At 44.3% G+C, this 21,728-nt stretch overlaps 1 protein-coding gene across 1 annotated transcript in view; it reads right to left on the bottom strand.

Annotated features, from left to right (window-relative positions):
• Positions 1 to 3,111: 3,111 nt before the first annotated feature.
• KTN1 (kinectin 1) overlaps positions 3,112 to 21,728 on the bottom strand; it is a 143,428-nt gene continuing 124,811 nt past the window's right edge. The window contains exons 43-45 of the mRNA XM_007948366.2: positions 14,901 to 15,046; positions 13,926 to 14,035; positions 3,112 to 3,259 (exon numbers count right to left, since the gene is read on the bottom strand). Coding sequence (XP_007946557.1) covers positions 3,112 to 3,259; positions 13,926 to 14,035; positions 14,901 to 15,046 — 404 coding nt within the window. The remainder of the gene's footprint in view (positions 3,260 to 13,925; positions 14,036 to 14,900; positions 15,047 to 21,728) is intronic.

Here is a 21,728-nt window from a genome sequence, read left to right as displayed (position 1 = left end):
GTGGATGAACTTGGAGGACATTATGCTGAGTGAAATAAGTGAATCACAAAAGGACAAATGTTCTATTAGTCCGTTATTGTAAAAGTTAAGGAAAGGTTTATCAGTAGAAGGAAATTTTCTTTGTTGGTTACCAGGGGTAGGAGGGGAGGGGAGGGAACGTGGTTAGATAGATAGAAATAAATATTGATTTGGGTGAAGAGGAGGGCAATGTACCAAATGTGAGTGACCAATATGGCAGCATTCAGGATGAGAAAGACATAGAGAGGTACATGGGAGGTAGAGACAACAAATATGAGCCCTTTTGCACATACAGTACTGTATTGTCAGCACAGGGAAGCATGGGTATATGGGTAGATAGATAGGTGGACAGCCTGAACTATTAGATATGTCTATGCAGGGGGGAGCGTACCCAAGACCATGTATAGGGTTGGCAGACAATGTCTCCACAAATGTATTTATATGTTCTTTAAGAATTCCCAGGTGTATAGTAGAGCTGACAAGGGACAAGGTTGTAGTCACTTCTTGGCCACAGCCAGCTACCCAGAGTAAGCAAGCAGTTGAACCTGTGGGCTTGGGACCATAGTTGCAGGGGACATCAAGCTCAATTGGCATAATATACTACACAAAAACATTGTTCCACATCCTACTTTGATGATTAGCAACTGGGATCTTAAAAGCTTGCAAGCAGCCATCTACATGCAACGATGGGTCTCTCCTTGTCCAGAGCAAAGAAGAACGAAGAAAACCAACGACACATGGAAACAATTAGTCCAAGCACCTGGTACATCATGCGATTCTCAGCCTATGTTACTATGAGACCAGAAGAACTAGATGGTGCCCAGTTACCACTGTCAAGCACTCGGAAGGTGTCTATGTAGGAGATCCTGGATGTAGTGGGAGAACAATGTAGAATAAAACTCAAAATTTAAAAAAAAAAAAAAAGGTACCAAATTTGCCAGTCTGATAGAGCCTGGTGGAACCACTGAGACCATGGCCTCTCGCTGCCCTTCGGGTCTGAAATTGAACCCATACCTGTGGCTTCCAGCCAAACAAAAGACAGGCATATGAGCTGAACATTTACCTGAGGTATATACACTCTTTGGAAAGAACAATCATGGGAGAATAGAAGGGCTGTATCTGCACAGGGAGACAGCTCTGGGGGCAGAATTGTGTGGGAGGGAAGGACACAGGGAAGAGGTAACTATGGGGAGGAAGTGGGAGGGGAGCTGTTGCATTGTGGAAAATTTCACTCAGTGTCAAAGTGTAGGCGAACTGCTATATGGAAAGTGAATTTGCTCTGTAAACTTTCACCCAAATCATGATAAAAATTAAAAAAAGAAAAAAAAAAACAGTATATTTAAAAAAGAGAGAGAGAGAGAAAGAATTTATGCCTTTGAATTGTGGTGTTGGCAAAGAATACTGATCATGGACTGCCAGAACAACGAACAGCAGAGTAGTTCCAGGCCTTCCTTCATTCCTTGGTTTATAGATAATCCTTATATATGGTCTGATCTGCTCTTTATAACTCAGAAGTGATTGGATTCAGAACCCATCCTTCTTGGGTATGATCTAATTAACATAACTTCTAAACAGGATAACATCCATAGCTATAGGGATTAGGACTACAGCATATGTTTGGTGTGTATGTGGTGATGGAGGGCACACAATTTAAACTTAACCCATAACAAACCTGTTGGGCAATTGTGGGACTCCTCTCTAGTTCTTGGTTTGATGATGCATATCAAGAAGCCAAAAATAGCTACACATACACCCTTCCATATATTGAGGTAGTATAGCATTAGAATGAGAGTTTTCAGTTGGGCTATGGCATCAGACAGCCTAGTGTTATCATTGCATTCACCACTTAATCAGTGATGTAACCTCTCTATCTCTGTTCTCCCATATGTAAAAGGAGCATAAAACAAGTACTTCTTCATAGAACTATTGTGAGAATGAAACGAGATAATCCCTGTAAAGTGCCTAAACAGTGCCTTGTACTTAATGGTGCAATGCATTTAACTGCTAACCAGAAGGCTGGTGGTTCAAACCCACCAGCCACTCCTCAGAAGGAAGATTGGGCAATTTACTTCCATAGAGATACTGCCTCAGAAACCCAAGGAGGGGTCGCTATGAGTTGGATCTGACTCGATGGCAATGAGTTTGGTTTTTTGGTTTAGTACCTAGTAAGAATGAAATATTACCTAATATTAATGAACAGAAATTCTCTCTTATACTTAGAAATTCATTTTTTGCCCCAGCTGGCAAGAGGTGGGAGATAATTGAGAGTATACCTGACCTCATAGTTAAAATGTATTTGCTCCTCCTGATGTCCTGCTCTTGGGTATTTGTGTTACCTTGTGCATGTCCTTTATAACACATGCTGTGATTACCTTTTTAATCTCTTTCCCATCATGCTTTCTTCTTTACCCAGCCCCATCCCATTCCCACTTTTCTGGATGAAGACCTGGCTGCTAGCTTGTGCTCAACACACAAAACCCCTTTACAGAGTAGGTGCCTGGTGATCAGGCTCCTCACCACAGGGCTGGATTTTGGAAGGCTGAGAGCTGACCCTTCAACATTTTCTATCTGGAGAGGGCCGTTTCTTCTATCAAAAGATGAGCCCAGCCAAGGGAGGACCCAGCAGTCACCCTCTGGAGTGCTGGTGTCAGCAGAGTGCTGAGAAGAGGGAGAGAAAGAGAGTCCATAAAAATAGATAAATCACTCATCAGGCCACAGAAACCACCAGAGGCCAGCATCCCCACCCCATCACCATCCCTGAGCCACTTTGTACCAGACGAAAACCTTCTGAAGTTGAAAGACGCACCCCACTCCATTCTCACCCCCTAAAATGATGAATTCTGTTTCCTAGAACAGTGAATCTCTGAGTAATGGACAGTTATCAGTTGAAATATAAAAGGCAAAGCCACAGGAAACAAAGAGAATTACAATCTCCCCATGGCTCCCAAAGCGACAGACTCCCACATACCCTCCTTGTGTCTCCAAAGGTCAGGCTCACCTGTGTGACTCCTTTACAGACAATATAGGGCCCCCACAGCCTGGGGGGATCGGGGGAGCACTTTTCAGACCTGGCCTTTCTCCCAGCGTGGCCTTTCAGACTGTCAAGAGAGATGTACCAAGTGCTGGGGAGAGAAGGGAGGAGAGGAAGGAAGAGAGCTCGAGGTTGCAGCTGAGGCCGCTTAGCCAGCGATGCTGCTGCTGCAACTTCTCCTCTCGGCCCCTGCTGGAGGCCTGGCCACACCTGATGGCACAAAAGTTTCTTGGAGGGTGAAGGGAAAATTGCAGCAGGTGCTCCTGCCACCTTGGTGGGAGAGAACCCCCTGCTTCTTGGGAACTTCAGTGGTACCTTTAGACCCCTATGCTCTGGGACCCTCACAACCTAGGGAAGCCATTGCCGTCACCATGTGGTTCAGGCCTCTGGATACAGATTGAGGATGGGTCATGAACACTGGGAAGGTGGAGCCCAGAGCCCTCCTTGTCTGTGTTGGAAGTCCCAGATGAATCAGGGAAACAGGGGCTGGCCTCACAGTCTTGGGAAACTATTTAATCCAAAACAAAACAAGTGAGAATTCAGATATTATCTGCTATTGGTAACATCAGAACAACTGCTCATTTGTTTAGGCTGCCACTAACCAGTTGTTGACAAGGAGCTCTGATGGTGTAAACAGTTAAATACTTGACTACTAACCAAAAGGTTGGCAGTTCAAACCCACCCAGGGGCTCCATGGGAGAAAGACCTGGTGATTTCCTCCTATAAAGATCACAGCCTAGAAAACCCTATGGGGCAGTTCTGCTCTGTCTACTCTGTCACGTCGGGTCACTATGAGTCAGAATCGGCTCCATGGCACACAACAACAACAACAACAACAACAACCAATTGCCATCCAGTGGTTCCAACTCATGAAAACCCCATGTGTGTCAGAGTAGAACTGTGCTCCAGAGGATTTTCAATGGCTGATTTTTCGGAAGTAGATCATAGTAGAGCTTCTGAGATCCCTTGGGGTGGACTCAAACCTCCAACCTTTTTGTTAGCAGCTGAAAGCATTAACCATTTGCATCGCCCAGGGACTCCAGGTTCCCACTAAACTCAACTGGGTAGTATAACCATTCACAGCCTCTGGAATGTCAAGATAGAACATTTGTTTTCTATAAGTCAATTTCATTTCTGAATCTGAGTCCCCACTCTGTTGATGGTAGCAAACTTAATCTTAACCATCTTAAATAAATGCAGTCAAATTAAGTGATTTCCTGTTTACATCAATTTTCCAGCTGAATTTATTCAAGATTATGCACCACCACCACCCCTTCCTTTTTTCCTTATTTGCACAGAGATCGAAGTTTGAGGTTGGTAGGAACTTTTGTATTTTCCTGGCATTGGGAAGAGAGAGGCACTGGGATAGTGGGCATCCTACAGAGATGTTCAGCCTACCCTGGGACATCCTAGCATCTGCTGAAATAAGCCCAGGGCCTCCATGGCCTCATGCACACGAGTGCCCTGGGCCCTCTCAGGAAGCACAAGGACCTTTGCCTATTCTCTTTGCACTAAGATGGGGTGTCAGGACTCCATGAGCCTACCCGCTGGCTGGACATCCCAGTCATCTGTGACTTCATCTCTTTTGGGCCCACAGGGTTTCTAAGAAGCTTGTAGTCTCCCTAGGATACACTTGCAGCAAAGCACTGAGGTCACCTAGACTTACTTGGGGTTTTGGTCAACAACCCCTCACCCTGGCTCTGGGCTCTGAAAGTGTGACCCTTTCTCTAAAATATTCCATGGCATCCAGTTCAATTTATCTCCTCTCCTAACTTGAAAAGGAAGACAAAAGAAACTTTTTCCCAGTCAAGAACAGGTTGGTATTTTCTCTCCCGTGTCAGGAAAACTGTCCTTTCACAATCATTCATTCTTTCCAGATGCTCTACTGTTTATGGGGTCACCCTTATGCTCCTTCAGGCTTTTTTACTTTTGGAACTCAACTAGTAATAACAATAATAATATTTTTTAAAATAGCAACAACTTGTTACACCATTCACATGACCCATCTATGGAGCCTCCCTGGTCCATAAATGGGTGCTGAGCTAGAAAGAGCAAAGAAAGGAAATGCCATGCTTTTCAAATAAGGAGGCTTTCAGAAACCAAAGTAAAAATGGCTTACCCCAAACCAGTGCTAAGCAGGCATTTGTCCAATGAAAACACAGGTGGCTCCTGCGACAGAGACTGTGGCTCTCCCACAATTGTCCCAAAGGGAAACACTGTCTAACAACAGCACCTTCAGGTTGCCTTTTCTTCATCATTTTCCCTCCCCCTTCCTTCTACATTTCCTCCAATCTCTTTCCTTTTAAGTAGCACCATGATGTGCTCCAGATGTGAAGGGGACATGTCAAAAGGGCATAGAATTTGCTTAAAGAAGCTCCCCTTGATCCAATTTGGGACAATTTGAGCCTCAAAATGAATAATGACAGTAATGGATAACAATACATTGAATTCAAAAAGAATTCCTGCCATGAGTTCTTTGTAACAGAAAAGGAAAGGAAATCGAGAGAGATTGGAAAGAAGGAAGGATCACAGGAATGCATCCCAGTCCGTAAAACACAGAGACTTTCAGAGAACATACAGATTTTCTGAAATAGACACACACATAAAAAATGATATTTTATTTCATTTTTCTTCCAATTTTGTTTTAATTTTTCCATTATTGATTTTTAACATTGATGTAATACAGTCCAAATTCCTATTTCCAGTACTGTCCCAGTAATGTCCTTTAGAGTCTGTTTTCCCCCGCATCCAACACCCGATCAGACATCATACATGGCCTTTATCCCTTCATCTGGGATAGTTGAAAGGACTTTTTCATCACCTGGGATATTGATCTTCAGAAGAATCCAGATCAGCTGTTTTCCAGAATGTCATTCAATTTGCCTTTGCTTGATTGCTTCCTCTTGTTAAACATTTTGGCCAAGAATTCCACGCAGGAGGTGCTGTATCCTCAGCCTCGCAGGAGAGTCACCTGACCTCAATTTGTCCATTATTGCTGATGGTAAGTTTGATTACTAAGTTAAGGCAGTGTCGGCCAGATTTCTCCATCATGAAAGTACCTTTTTCAACTTATAATAAATAAGTTAAGGAGCGCTGGTACTGTGATGGTTGAGCACTAAGTTGCTAACTGAAAACTAGTGGTTCAAACTCACCCAGAGTTTCCAAAAGAGAAAAGCCATCTGCTTCAATAAAGATTCCAGCCAAGAAAACACTATGGGGCAGGTCTACTCTGTCACATGGGGTTGCTGTGAGTCCTAATCGGCTGCACGGCACATAACATCAACAAGCTCTGGTAGCATAGTGCCTAAGGCATTGGACTGCTAACCAGAGGGCTGGTGGTTCAAACCCACCAGCCACTCCTCAGAAGGAAGGTTAGGCAACCTACTTCTGTAGTGATACTGCCTTGGAAACCCAAGGAGGGGTCGCTATGAGTCAGATCTGACTTGATGGCAGTATGTATGTATGGGATGATATTTTGAGGGATCATACTCAGTATGTATGTATGTATGTATGTAAGGGATGATACTCTTCCCTAGCAATCCTTCACCCAATGGCTTTAGCATTCATTAATAATTCTTGCCTGAATTAATTATTACTATCACAGTTGTAAAGGAGCTCTGGTGGCATAGTGCCTAAGGCATTTGACTGCTAACAGAAGGTTGGCAGATCAAACCCACCAGCTACTATATGGAAGGAAGATGGGCAATCTACTTCCATAAAGATTTACCACCTTGGAAACCCAATGGGGGTTGCTATGAGTCAGAGTCGACTCAGTGGCAATGGATTTTTTTTTTTTTTTTTTTTTTTAAATCATGGTTGCAGGAACTCTGGTGGCAGAGTGGTTAGCACTCACCTGCTAATTCAAAGGTCAGTGGTTTGAACCCACGAGCTGCTCCATGGGAGAAAGATGAGGCAGTCTGCCTCCATAAAGATTTACAGCCTTGAAAACCCTATGGGGCAGCTCTACTCTGTCCTACAGGGTTGCTGTCCATCGGAATTGACTCCACAACAGTAGGCTTTTGGGTTATCATGGCTGCAAAATGGTAGCTGTGTAATTCCATCATTCCTCTGTATTTATTAACTGGCATTCTTCTAGAGAGAAGGACCTTCTCCTCTCCCCTCCCTCCCTCTTCAATTTAGTATAAATGCAGACCCTTAGATTCTTTTTAAATTCAATGTACTGTTATCCGTTACTGATATTATTCATTTTAATTTTCAAATTGTCACAAATTTGGCCAGGGCAAGTCCCTTTAAGCAAATCTTATGTCCTTTTGGCATGATCGTTTCACATTTTGAATACATTGTGATGGTATTTAAAGTGAGAGAGAGAAATTGAGGGAGATGCAGAGGAAGAAACACCAGAAAAGACTGGACAAGAAAAGGATCATTGTGGTGAGAATTTTCAACTAAATCAGAGCCTTCCATTGTCCATTACTGGAATTTAGATATATTCATGAACCAGAGGGACAAGCCTGACAAAAGTCTACATAAACGGGAAATCACGTGAGAACAACTCTAGATTTATCCTCTGATGGGTTCAAAAATACTAAGGTATGGCTGGCAAATAGTCTATTTTTATAAAGGCATAGAAAACTAGGACTCATCCTAAAAGGAAGGGGATTCAGATATCAGACTGGTCCTTGGTTGTTAAGGCCACTGCCATATAGCCGATTCTGACTCATAGTGGCCCACAGGGTTTCCAAGGCTGTAAATCGTTGTGGAAGTAGATTGCCTCATCTTCCTCCCATAGAGCAGGTGGTAGGCTTGAACCACCAAACATCTGGTTAGCAGCAAAATGCCTTAACCACTGCACCACCAGAGCTTTTAAAGAGCTGGCTGTTAAAAATGAATAGAAATTCTCAAGATGAAAGTGTGGGGGCTTCTTTATGAAGCTATCCCCAGCCAGCCCTAAATATGAAAAAGAGTCAACCAAGAGGAATACAAACTGCGATGCATGGAAGTCCAAGTAGCACAGCATTGATACTCTTCTACCAGATAATACACAAAAGTAAGAAAGCGGCTGTTGCCTTGAGTAACAGAGCACCAAGTAGATTTTGATCCCTGGGCCATCCTGGAAGCCAGAGAAGAGTTTCCTATGGCTGGGGGATCAACGCAGATCAATTGAGGCACCCAGCAAAGCTGTTCGGCCACTAGGAACACGTGCTGAAACCCAGCAGCTACCACAGGTGCAGACTTACTCATGAGTACCTGGGGACTGAGCCCTGAAAACACTTGAAGTGGGAGAGGAGGTGGACTATTTGGATAATTCTGAATGAAAAGTGGAGGCAAGAGCCAGAATAATTTGGCTCGAGTAATTTGAGTTACAAAAACATATAGTGCTTTACCTAAGACGTAAACATGGAAGCTATAATCACCCCTACCTTACAAATGAGGAAACAAAGGCTCAAAGTCAACTAACTGGTCAGTAGTATTTCACAGGGCTTGAACTCCTAGTCCAGTATTCTTCCCATCTAACAGAAGGGAAATAAAGGTATATAGGGAATTCTAGGAGGATGGAAAAAGAAGAGAACAAATAAACAAAAGGGAGAAACATGGGGAAAAGAATAACCTTGAAATAGTCACAGAATGGTCTGTACCCAATAGCCAGACTGAGGCTATCTGGACTGAAGAAGAAATTCCATGGAAGCCAAGTCTGCCAGGTCAGCACCATTAAAGGGATGAGAGAGGTCAGAAACATGCCTGTTACGGATTGCATTGTGTCTCCCCAAAACATGTGTTGAATTCTTGGTCTTTGTACCTGTAAATATGACCCTGTTTTTGAAATAGGGGTTTTCTCTTGCTATATTAATGAGGGCGTATCAGAGTAGGGTGGATCCTAACCCTAATCACTTCTAAAAAGAGCACAATAGATGCAGAAAAACACAGGAAGAAGACAGACTCCATGTGAGTATCATCTGTAAGCAAAGGAACACCAAGGATTGCCACCAGAAAGCAGCAGAGAGGCCCACAGAAGGAATCCACATGGCTGAGACCCTGGTTTGGACTGTGAGCATCCAGGACTATGAGGAAATATATTTCTGGTCTTGAAAGCTACCCACCGTGGGGTTTTTTTCTGTTTTTTTTTTTTTTTTAGTTTTGTTTTATAGCAGTGCAAGGTAAATAAGATAATGCCTCATCGGTTCTGCCTTAAATGGCCAACAAACATGGTCTGCTGCGAAACTGAATGGGGAGGATAAAACAGAAAGAAACCACATCGCAACGAAATTGGAAAAGGTCACAGGTACAATCACAGAGGACCCAGAAGGCAAGAAGCCAGGGAGGAGTGAAAAGGAGTCAACGTTTGGCCTTCAATGTCGTTCATTCATTTTTTGGTCAATACCCACAATTCAAAATTATTTGTAGTAAATTAAGAGGCCTTCATGTCAATACAACAAAAACACAAAATCAGACCTTGATGAGAATAGCAGCAAGTCCTTAACGTAAATCTTTGCTTTTCTTTTTTAAATCCCTGAACATTATTTAAAAAAAAAAAAATTTTCTTGCGAGACTGTTTGTTTATATGCATTGTCTATTGCCTCCCCCTACTGATCGCATATGTGAACTACAACAAGAATCCATCGATAGAGTTGAAAAAATTAAATGACCCAATAACGATAATATAAATTACACCTCTTGTGGCGCAGCGAGAACTCTGGGAGTGTAGTGCCTAAGTCATTTGACGACTAACCAGAAGGCTGGCAGTTCAAACCCACCAGCCACTCCTTGGAAGGAAGACCAAGCAATCTACTTCCATGGAGATACTGCCTGGGCCAAGGAGGGGTCACTATCAGTCAGAATCGACTTGACAGCAGTGAGTGAGATACCTGTACAAAAGGAGCTCTGGTAGCACAGTGCCTAAGGCATCTGACTGCTAACCAAAAGGCTGGTGGTTCAAACCCACCAGCCCCTCTGTGGAAGGAAGACTGGGTGATCAACATCAGTAAAGATTTACTGCCTCGAAAACCCAATGGGGGTCGCACTATGAGTCAGAAGCAACTCGATGGCAGGGGGTTTGTTTGGTTTTGGGTTGTACTTGTACAAAAGAGCTCTGGTGGTGTAATGGTTAAGGCATTTGGCTGCTGGCCAGAAGTTCAGAGGTTCAAATGCACCAGTTGCTCCATGGAAGAAAGATGAGGCAGTCTGCTTCTGTAAAGATTTACTGCCTGGGAAACCCAATGAGGGGCCCTGTGAGTCAGAATCAACTCCATGGCAGTGAATTTGGTTTGGTTTTTGATTTTATACTTGCGTAGTGCTGCACATTCCCCAAAGCGCTTTCACACACTGCATGTTTCTCATCTATCCTGGCACCAGCCCTGTAAAACAGGCAGAGTGCCTTCTACCACCAAACCATCTCACACTGACGTTGGTTTTGAGACTATTAATCAGAATCAGAGAAACAGAATAACCTAAGGGCTGGAAGTGTGAGCTTTGGAGTCAGACAGACCTATGTTTGAAGCCTCGTGCTGCTGTGCACCCTGTTGTGATTTTGAGCCAACTTGCTTAACCCTCTGAGCCCCAAATTCCACATCTGTAAAATGGGTTTGATAATGTATGTTGCATAAATATGCAAAAAAGGGGGGGGCGGATAAAATGAATATTTATACTGGCTCTAGCCCGGTGTGAGATAAGGCCTTGAAGAATGTTACAACATCGGTTGCTGCTGCTGTATTATTAATGACATCACTGAGGAGGGGCTTTTTTACATCTCAGAAACCCCTTTGTGGTTCCTGCAGCCCTGGGTGGTGCAAACAGTTAATGCACTCGAACTCTAACTGAGAGGTCGGAGGTTTGAGTCCACCCAGAGACTCCTGGGAAGAAAGGCCTGGGGACCTAACTCTGAAAAATTAGGAATGTTGTGAGGAGTGTGCTTTGATCAGAAGACAAGGCATGTGGGTCTGCTCAGAGCAGCCCCATCTCCCAGGGGGTGACACGAGTGAGAACAGATGTTCAGGAGAGCAGCACCTTAGCCAACCCCGGGGACTAGAAGATACCTAACACCCCCACCCCGCCGCCACCACCGAAAGCCCTGTAAGGACAGAGGGAGGACCCACCGGGTTGTTGGAACCAATTTTTATCTACATTTCAGTAGACATGCTGCCCTAGCTGACCGGGGTTAGGTTTGTTGTGTGTTTTGTTTGTTGTTTTTTTTTTTTTTTTCCCTCCCCTTCTAAACCATAAGCATTGTGAAGGAAAGAATGGCACCTTATTGATCTTAGAGTCCCCAATGGCTAGCATAGTGCTGGCCTTTACAAGGAGTTTTCAGAGTTTAAAAAATTGAAGCAACTGCAACAACTCAGCATGTCATCCTCCTAAATCAAAAGCAGACCCGTTGTCGCTGAGTCAGTTCTGACTCAGGCCAGCCCATGTGTCGCAGGAGAATGGCTCCATGGAGTTTGCTTCACTCTAATCTTTACAGAAGCAGTAAATCACTGAGGCCTTTCTTTCTGTGGTGCTGCTGGGTGGATCTGAACGGCCAACCTTTAGGTTACTAGTCAAGTGCAAACTATGCCACTAAGGAACAGGTGCCATCCTGCTAGAGGTATGTGTGTATTTAAAAAAAAAAAAAAAAAAAAAAAAAAAAAGCCTTTAAAAGTGGTGTTTCAAAGAGAGTATTTCAGCCTACTGTTGGGAGCTCTGGTAGCATAGTGGCTAAGACACTTGCCTGCTAATCAGATGGCTGGCGGTTCAAACCCACCAGCCACTCCTCGGAAGGAAGGTTGGGCAATCCTACTTCCGTAGTGATACTGCCTCGGAAACCCAAGGACGGGTCGCTATGAGTCGGGGCCGACTCGACGGCACATAACAACAACAACAACAACATAATGCTATACATCAGAGGCAGAATCCCTGCCCAGTGCTCCACAGACCACAACACCTAGAAAACGGTGTGCTGTGCTAAGCTTGAGACCCAGCCACGGTTGACATTCCTGGAGCCATGTGAGCTGACCAGAGTCTTGGATGGTCACAACCCCTTGCCTCCTCTGTCTCTGAGGCCACAGAGAACTAGAGTGACTGACAGGAGACAGCCAGTCCATGAAAGAGCCAGGCTTCATATAGAAGAAAACAATCTGTTAGTACCAACTTGGACCTTGTTACTATCTGGCAGACTCTCCAGTAAAAAGAACAGAATGGAAGAAAAGAATGACGAGGCCCTGGAAGTGGAGGGGCCCCGCCTCCATGTCTCCTTTTTTGTCAGTTCTTGCTCAATCCCCATTTTGCCCCTTCAAAAGAAAAGCTGTGGAGCACAGTTCTTCGGTGACACACATGGGCTTACCATGAATTAGAGTCAACTTGACTGCAACTGGTTTTGAACCTGCTGGGAGGCAATTCTTCCTTATGTCTAACAGCAAAACATGGTTCTGTCACTACTTAGATGTGTGCTTTCCTTATTTTCCAGGTATTTTCTTTTTTTGGCCTGATTTATTATGATGTATCTTACAGTTAATTTCCAAAAAAGAAAAACCTTGGCTTTACAAGAATCTTCTCTTCCCACACCAGCTTTGGTCTCGAAGCTCAGAGCCATGGGCAAAACAGCAGAGGGACCTTTGCTGACACTTCCTCAGTTCTGACAAGCATGTCTGTCTCAGGCACCTGGAGAGCTCAGCGCAACAAAAGAAGCATATCAGTCAAGGTTTCTCCTCAGAACAAGTTCTCCTCAAAGACCATACCCCCAGGTGAATAGAGAGGAACCAGCGGTCATGACGAATGGCAGAAAAATCAGCTGGGGGCTCTTTACAACCCCAAAGTAGACATATTAATCTGAGCAAGCTTAAGAAGCACACACCTGTGCCTGTGCATACATACATGCACACACGCACACACACAGCACACACAGACACAGACACACACACACGGGACAGAGCAATTATAGGCTTATGAGCTCTGCATGGAGATGGTGGCAAGCAATTCCTGAAGCTGGTATCAAAAATAGCTCCCCACCTGGGCTTAGCAGATGTCAGGAGGAAGAGCAAACAGCTTGTTCTGGAGCAAACACCTTTGACACAACCAGGAATCACCTAGACAGCCCTGCATAACAGGTGCTGACCTCTGTCTCCACTTCACGGAGTAGTCTAGAGTCTATCAGTTCCCTGGGTGTTCTTATGAGATAATGAGAAGGGAGGAAGTAAAGAGGGGAATCAAGAATTACATAAACTCTTTTTCCCAGTTGCCTCCTTCCTATCACTCCACTGGAGAAGAAAATACCACCCTTGACACCTCTAGGTCACAGAGACCAGAAAATCTTTTATTGTGTAGTGAAAAAGATTCTTTGCAGACTTCCTGCTCTGGGGCACAAGCCATGGGCTGCACAAGAAGCCCGTGCATGTATCTCTGCGGGGAGGTTAGAGAAGTTGTGCCCCATCCCTGAAAGGGCAAAGGGATGCTCAACCAGTCTCATCTACTTCTGAGTTCCCCACTGGCCCTGCAAACCCACACCAAGGGCAGACAGACCTGCAGCCAGCCAAGAACCCACCCTACAGGTTCCACCCCCAGGAGCCAGGGACACTCAGGCTCACTCACTCACTCACTCACTCAGAGGCCTATTTTACTGTGTTTTTGCATCATATTTGCACCATCACTGTGCTCAAAACTGTCTGTTAGATTAAACTGAAGAGTTTTACTCACATGTCTTGAAAAACCCTAAGTGGCACCACCCCCAAGTGTTAGGTGATGGTGAATGAAGGATGCAGGCTCAAGAAGTTACCACTCTTGCTCTGGGAGATGAGAGCACTCACTGAGCACTTCGTGAGTGCCAGGTACTCTGTTAGGTGCTTGAGCGGTCTTTAGCCTTTGCTCTTCACAAAGACACTACAAGGAAAGTACCATTATCCCTCTGACAGATGCAAAAATTGGGGTATTAAAAGTTAAGGTCACTTACCCAGGGCCACGCAGCTTGAAGGCAGAACTATAATTTGAAATCAAAGCCTGATCACCTGCAGGTGGTGATCCTAACAGGCAGCTAATATCACTATTAGTAAAAACTGTCACCTTAAAAAGTAGCACATTCAGTTAAGTACAAGCCTGGCATCTTGGTTCTCTAGTGCTGCTCTAACAGAAATACACAAGTGGATGGCTTTAAGAAACAGGAATTTATGTCTATTTATTTACAGTTTAGGAGGCCGGAAGCCTGAATTCAGTGCCAGCTCTAGGAGCTGGGTGAAGGCTCCTTGACCTTGGGCTTCAACTCTGCCTCTTGTTCCAAGCACCCTGGAGCTGCTGGCTACTGAGGCTAACAAACCCAAGGTCAACAGGTGAAATGGCATAATCCCAATAGCAGCAGACAACACAGCAGATCACTGGTTCAAGGCCAAGAACAATCCCAAGACTGGTAGGCAACATGGCAGGCCACTGGTTCAAGTTCAGGAAATGAAGACTCAGCCAAACATAGGATCCAAAAGATACCAAAAAGCTAGAGACCTTTCTCAAAGCTTCTCCATGTGTACTGGAAGCAGGCCACACCTCGAAGGCAAAATTAGCTGCTCATGGCAGATTCCACCATGGAGGTGATTACAACCACATCCAGCTGCCCAGCCACTCAAGACCACGGCCCAGCCAAGTTGACGCACAACTTCAACTATCACACCTGGCTAAGGCAGAATTTACAAGGCAAGCTGTGCATTAAGAAAGGCCTGGCAATCTACTTGCAAAATACCAGCCATTGAAAACACTGTAATACACATGGGATCACCATGAGTCAATCTGATGGCAAGTGGTACTGGCGTTTTCACTAATTGCAAAGAATGACTAACATCTGCTCCAAATCCAGATATTACTGTAAATATAGTCTTCATGTGCTGCGTGCTGAAGGGAAAGGGGCTTTTCTCACTTTCCCACCACATGGAGGTACACATACATGGGGGGGTTTCCTCTCTGCGCTGCAACTGCATGTCTCTGGCTTCTCATCTTCTGCCTCTGGTTTAATTGAGATGAAGGGTTTATACTCTGCTTCTTCTGATAGAAAGTAAACCTCCAGACTGAGAAGGAGCTGAAAAGCAGCCCCTGTAACACAGAGACCAAACCTCTGTACGATAAAAATTTTAAGCAGCATTGTCAGGAGCTGCAACACAGTAAAAACGTGAGTAACCAAGTTTCAGAAGTCCCTGGGTGGTGCAAACAGTTAATGTGCTTGGCAGCTAAATGAAACGTTGGGGGTTCAAGTCCACTCAGAGTCGCCTCAGAAGAAAGGCCTGAAGATTTGCTCCCGAAAATCACCCACTGAAACACCGTGAAGCACAGTTCTAGTCCGACACACATGGGGTCGCCAGGAGTCGGAGCGGGCTCAACGACAGCTGGAACTGGAAAGCTAGGACAGAGTGTGGTGGCCACACAGGTTGGCTTCCTGGCTCTGCCTGTTCCTGGTTGACTTTGGGAATATTACTTCTCTCTGTAGTCCTCAGTTTTCTCATCCTTAAAATGGGCACAGTCATATCCCAATTTTATAGTGAAATTAAGAGGATTAAGGTAACATATGGAAAACACTTGCCCTTCATAGGCAGGCAGTAGGTGAGAGCTTTTGTCACTGTCCCCGAGTAAGCTCACTGAAGGCCCCTGGTTGCAGCAGCTGGACTGTGTTTTTCTGCTCTACCGTTTCACCCAGCTAATCGTGCAGCATGCTCCGCTGTTTCCAGGCCAACAGCCCTCACAGTGGGCCTCTGGGCCATTCCTGCTGTTGGGCTTCATTCATTGTTTCAGAAATCTGTTAGGTACAGCTCTCCTGAGATGCCTCCTGTGCCCCAGAATGGCTTACAGTTCTTCATATTAAAAATGAGCATCTCAACTCTTCTTACCCCAAACCTCCTGGGACATGTTTAAAACAATAATCAAAGCAGCATAGCCTGTTGACACACATCTTGAATAAAAGCAAATTGTCCTTAATCCCATTCCTCTTGAGCTCATTAAGCGACTTTCAGTCCCACTTTAAATAAAATCTTTCTTTCCAGGGAATAAAGACCAAGAAAGTTTAGCATCCTAAAACCACTCTGCTAGAGCCCAGATTCTTCCTCTCCACTCCTCTTAGCTCCCCTTTCCCATTCATTCTCATCTTCCTCTCTCGCAACAACTTCCCCCTCCCCCGTTTCTTGCTCTCCTGCCCCAATATTGATGATGATGACAATGACCACAGTGACAATAACTGATAACATGTGTTGAGCATTTAGAGAGGCAGTCATGGTTCAGTAAGGAGCCCATGTGGCTCAACGGTTAACTGCTCACCTGTTAACTGAAAGGTTGCCAGTCCAGAAGATGTGGCAATCTGCTTCAATAAAGATGTCAGCCTTGGAAACAAACAATATAGGGCAGTTCTACTCCATCCTATAGGGTCACTATGAGTTAGAATTGACTCAGTGACAACAGGTTTGGTTTTGTCGCTGGTTCAGTGGTAGATTCTCTTCTTCCACACAGAGACCCAAGTTCAATTCCCAGCCAATGCACCTCATGTGCAGTCACTTCATCTGCCAGTGAAGCCTTGCATGTTGCTTTGATGCTAAATAGTTTTCACCAGAGCTTCCAGCCTAAGATAGATTAGGAAGAAAGACCTGGCAATCTACATCTAAAGATCAGCCAATGAAAACCCTACGGATCACAATAGTCCGATTTACAACCAATCATGGGCATGGTGCCGGACTGGGCAGTGTTTCATACCATTGTACATGGGTTCACCATGAGTCAAGGCTACTAACAACACTGAGCATTTACTATGTGCCTGGTACTGTTATGAGCAATTTACATGTACTAAGTCATTTCCTCCTCACAACACACCTATGAAGTATATATTACTGTTCTTCCTGTTTTTCAGGTGACGTGACTCAAGGCATCGATATGTTTAAGTAGCTTGCTCAAAACCACAGAGCTAGCAGATGGTGAAGCCAATACCCAAAACCACTACACATGAAAGATCTTAGAGCCCTCCATGAGCCCTTCTTCTCCCTCACTTCACTCACCCAACTCCTCACCAGGTACTGACCTTTCTGCTTCCTGAGTATCTCCTGACTTAACCCCTTCCTCTTGGCTGCACTGGCCCTGGTTTAGGTCAGGCTCTCATCATCTCCCTTGTGAATTCTCACTGCAACAGCCTCTGCACCCACTTCCCTACTACTAACATATCCTCCTCCACGCCATCCTCCTCACGACCACATTCATTCATTTATTCATTAACAAAGAGGCTAGTGGGTTTGAACTGCCAGCCTTCTGGTTAGCAGTCAAATGCCTTAGGCACTACACCACCAGAGCTCCCTAAACAAAGTATTACTACTAAGCAGCTATTATGTACCAGGCATTGTACTAGACTCTGAAGTTGCCACACAATATTGAGGAAGTCAGACAGGCAAACCAAAAATAATAAATAGTTAGTGGTAATAGGATGAAATAACATCAAGGCACGCCATGGAAACCACAGGAAGGTCTACTACATTCTGCCTAGTGTGGTGTGTAAGTTAGGACTAATTTGGGCTGCAAAATACTACAGTGGTTTAAATAAAGTTGATGCTTGTTTTTCTTCCAGCCCCAAAAGTCTGGAGGTGAGTAGTTGCAGTTCAATTCCTTTGGCCCTTTCTTCATGGTCACAGGATGCCTACTGCATCTCTTCAGCCATCATTTTCTGTGTTCAAGGCAGGAAAAGGAGAAAAGCAAAAACGCTGAACAAGTTCATGTGTTTTGTGTGTATAATCAAGAGAGCTTTTGCTGCCCCAGGAGCCTCCCTGTAGGTGTCTACTTGGGTCTCACAGCCCAGGTCCAGGATACATGGCTATCCTTAGCTGCAAAGAATTTGACTTTTCAGCCTCACAGTGGGAAGCAGCAAGGAAGAAGGTCAGGCTTTGGGGTAACCAGGAATGTGGTCAGGAAGATTTCAGAGCAAATGTGGTGTTTAACCTGACTCTGGGGGTGGGTGTTCCAGGCAAAAAAAAAAAAAAGAATAGTATGTGCAAAGCACTAAACCATAAAGAAAACTGTGCCTTTGAGTACCCAACAGTTATATCACCACTCTCCTCCAAATCCCTAAGTTCTTCATTCCTTACAGGCCACCATGCCAATTACTGAACCAGGCACAGAGCCCACCTGCCCTCCCAGCTGTATCCACCTCCACGTCCTTATGCCCAGCCATCTTACCCTCTTTCCAGGCTCCCAACTCCATCAATCAGTTACATGCCTCAGCACCATGGCTCTTCTCTACTATCTGCCTGCTGAAACCTCCTCATCCTCATAGTTCTCCTTAAATGTCACACCTCTATGAAGCCATCCCTTAGGCTCCCAGGGGCTGTCTCTCACCCCTACACCCCATGCTCCCATAGATGTCTGTAACTGTATTGGATGGAGTGGTGGCTCAAAAAAAGTAAGTCCACATCCTAATCCACAGAATCTGGCCTTATTTGAAAAGAGGGTCTTTGCAAATGTAATTAAGGATATTAAGATGAGATCATCCTGGATTACCTGCATGGCCCCTAAATCTAATGAGAAGTATCTTCTTTATAAGAGACAGAAGGATAAAACAGGAACATGGAAGAGAAAGTCATGTGAAAAAAGAGGCTGAGATTGGAGTGAGTGGCCACACACTAGGAATACCTAGAGCTGCCTGAAGCTAGAAGAGGCAAGGAATGGACTGTCCCTTAGAGTCGTCAGAGAGCACAGTCCTGCCAACACCTCAATTTCAGACTTCTGGCCTCCAGAACTGTGAGAGAATAAATTTCTATTGTTTTAAACTTGGTAATTTGTTAAAGGAGCCATAGGAAACAGATATGCTCTATCACATTGTAATATATGTTTACACATCTATTTCCTCCGGAAAAGAAAAAAGTCTTCAGAGTCAACAAGACTAGGTAAATTCCCAGCACTTGCGCTTAGTCTATGACATTGGGCAACCAGCATAACCTCCCTGGCCTCCACTTCCTCATCTGTGCAATGGGATTGATACCTCCAAAATCATTTTCATCTCCACGTGACTTAGCCACAGTAGAGTAAGGAGTGAGGCAAGGGACACTCTTGCCTGTACTCCACAGTTCTAAAAGGACTCCCTTTTCCTCTTCTTCCTATCAGCTAGAACGTCACCTGTGTCTTACTCTTCTCCTTGCTGAGGTATCCTTTTCCCTCCTTTTTTCCTTGGAATCATAATGACATAGTAGCTACTGGGGAATACCATCTATAGAAGAGAGTATTTTTAAAATACAGTGGTTTATGTTTACTCCAATAAGAATCCAAGTGTCTATCTACTAAGTGTCAGCATATCTGTTCTCATTGACTTTTATGACATAATTGGAGAGGACTCTCCTTGAGAGGGAAAGGGAGATGGTTCCAACACAGAGTCAACAACGCAAAGAGAAGAGATGGGTGGGGGGTTGTCTAGGAGAAAGAACAAGGACTGTGAGAAATGCTGGATTCCTCTAAGCTACGAGGACCAGAGGTTTTGTGAGGGGGGAGAAAGAGGGGGGGGTCTGCTGGTGATGAAGACTCAGTAACCATTGTTGTTGTTGTTGTTATTTGCCGTCGAGTTGGCCCTGACTCATAGCGACCCCTCCTTGGGTTTCCGAGGCAGTATCACTACGGAAGTAGATTGCCCAACCTTCCTTCTGAGGAGTGGCTGGTGGGTTTGAACAGCCAGCCTTCTGGTCAGCAGTCAAGTGCCTTAGCCACTATGCTACCAGAGTTTTTAGTAAGCTCTCAGTCCTTAAGTAAACAGAGGTCCAGCATCTATGGAGAGAAAGAAGAAGGAAAGGAGAAAATAAATTATAAAGTGAATTATGAATTAACCATGGTCTCCTCTGCATGTGTTCACCAAAAAAAAAAAAAAAAAAAAAAAAAAAAAGAAAAAAGCCTAAAAAAAAAAAAAAAAAAAAAAAAACTCACTGCTGTCGAGTCAATAGATTGTCCAATCTTCCTTCCAAGGAGTGGCTGGTTCGAACTGCCAGCCTTCTGGTTAGCAAATACCTTAGGCACTATTCCAGCAGAGCTCCCTACAACCACTTAGGGAAAGGAATTACTTCCGTTATGGTATGTAAAACATTGTCCATCCCTAATTCTGCCACTCTCCTTCACCAGCCGGTGAATTCCCTCCCAGGTTCATTCAGAATGCTGCAAACTGTCTCCTTCTGCCATCTCCATAAAAGCATTTAAAATGTAGTCTCATTAGACTGGCTGAAAAAACATTTGAATTCATCAAATGGACTCTTAGGGAATTAGAGAGGGCACATCTAAGCTCTTAAGGATTTCAACTTCATTCTGCTCTGTATTTAATACTGTTTTTAAAGTTCTGACCTCACTGTTTAGGTCTGGCTATTGCAATAGCAGAAAGCTATGGCTATGAGCATGTTAACATCACTAAGATGTGCCTATTTGCTTTGATCACCATCAGGTTAATTTATGTTTAAGACACCAAACACTCAAACACTTCAAATAAAATAAGATGGCTGTCATTAAAATGGTTGTCATTGAACCTGCCATTTATTTGCTTCCTGGCATGAAGAGTAATGATCCCACATTGAAATCAAAATTGTGCTCATTCTAGTAATTCCAATAGGGGTGTGTGGAGGTTTCATCTGCACAGGGCAAGAATGCAACCATTCATGGAGTTTTCTTTGCCATTACCCATGCTCCTAAAAATCTTTCTTGGGATGAATTGCACGTTCATTTTTCCCTCCAAAGCCTACATGCACAGCCATTTGACAAACATCAGATTCATGGCTATAGCTAGCCTGAAAACCTTAGCATAATAACTTCTACTCTCAGCGAATTCTATATGTCATCTGAAACAAGATACAATCTTGCTTTATCTTGGTTTCTCATCTATAAATAGTGGATGGTCAAGGAATTAGATGAAGATTCTGCCATTAAGAAATAGAGTAAAGCATACAGGGTGGGGGTGAGGAGACAAAGACATTTCAAGATGTGGAATGCAAGTACTTTGACGCAATCTCTGCAGGTTCAAAATCTTGGGCTTGGTTTCCTTTGTTTATTGTTTTGTTTTTTCCTCCAAGATCAGACTAAAGATTTTCATTTCTTGCCCTGAAGCCAAAGAGGCAATAAGGAACAAATTCAAACCAGTTAAATTATCAAGATTGGATCATAAACCAAAATGCCAAGACACAACTCAATCCTAGGAGGAGTCCAACAGGGTGAGCCACCTGTATTTTGCACAGATCATCCTTCCCAAGCAGGGCTACTCCAGCAATCAAGTCACAGGATTCTGCAGAGATAACCATGTGGGACATGGTGGGCCCAAGGGAGCAGGCAGACACCAGTACTCCTGTGTTGTCGACACATACATCTCTTCCCTTCATAAGCAAACCAGAAGTCACCCTTGGACTCCTTCTAGTTTTCTCTCACCAATTCAGACCCCACCACTATGTCTGGAACGGATTGATCTTTCTACTGATATTCTCTGTAGTCTTTGTTTTTATTTGCTACAATAATAATAAAAGTTAATGTCTGTTGAATTTCTATGGCCTAGTATTCTTCTTCCTAGTAATTCACTGTCACCCCACTTTACTTTCACAACAGCCACATAGAGCTACTAATGTTCTTTCCTGCTGCCTTATCCAAACCAGTCCCCATCAAGTCAATTCCAACTCATGGGGACCCCACATGCGTCACAGTAGAACTGTGCTCCATAGGTTCAGTGGCTGATTGCTCAGAAGTAGATCACCAGGCCTGTTGTCCCACAAGCCTCTGGGTGAACTCAAACCTCCAAACTTCC

Source organism: Orycteropus afer, unplaced genomic scaffold, assembly GCF_000298275.1.
Source record: "Orycteropus afer afer isolate SDZICR_OR568_19922 unplaced genomic scaffold, OryAfe1.0 scaffold00214, whole genome shotgun sequence".
NCBI lineage: Eukaryota > Metazoa > Chordata > Mammalia > Tubulidentata > Orycteropodidae > Orycteropus > Orycteropus afer.
This window is presented reverse-complemented; position numbering and strand designations above follow the sequence as displayed.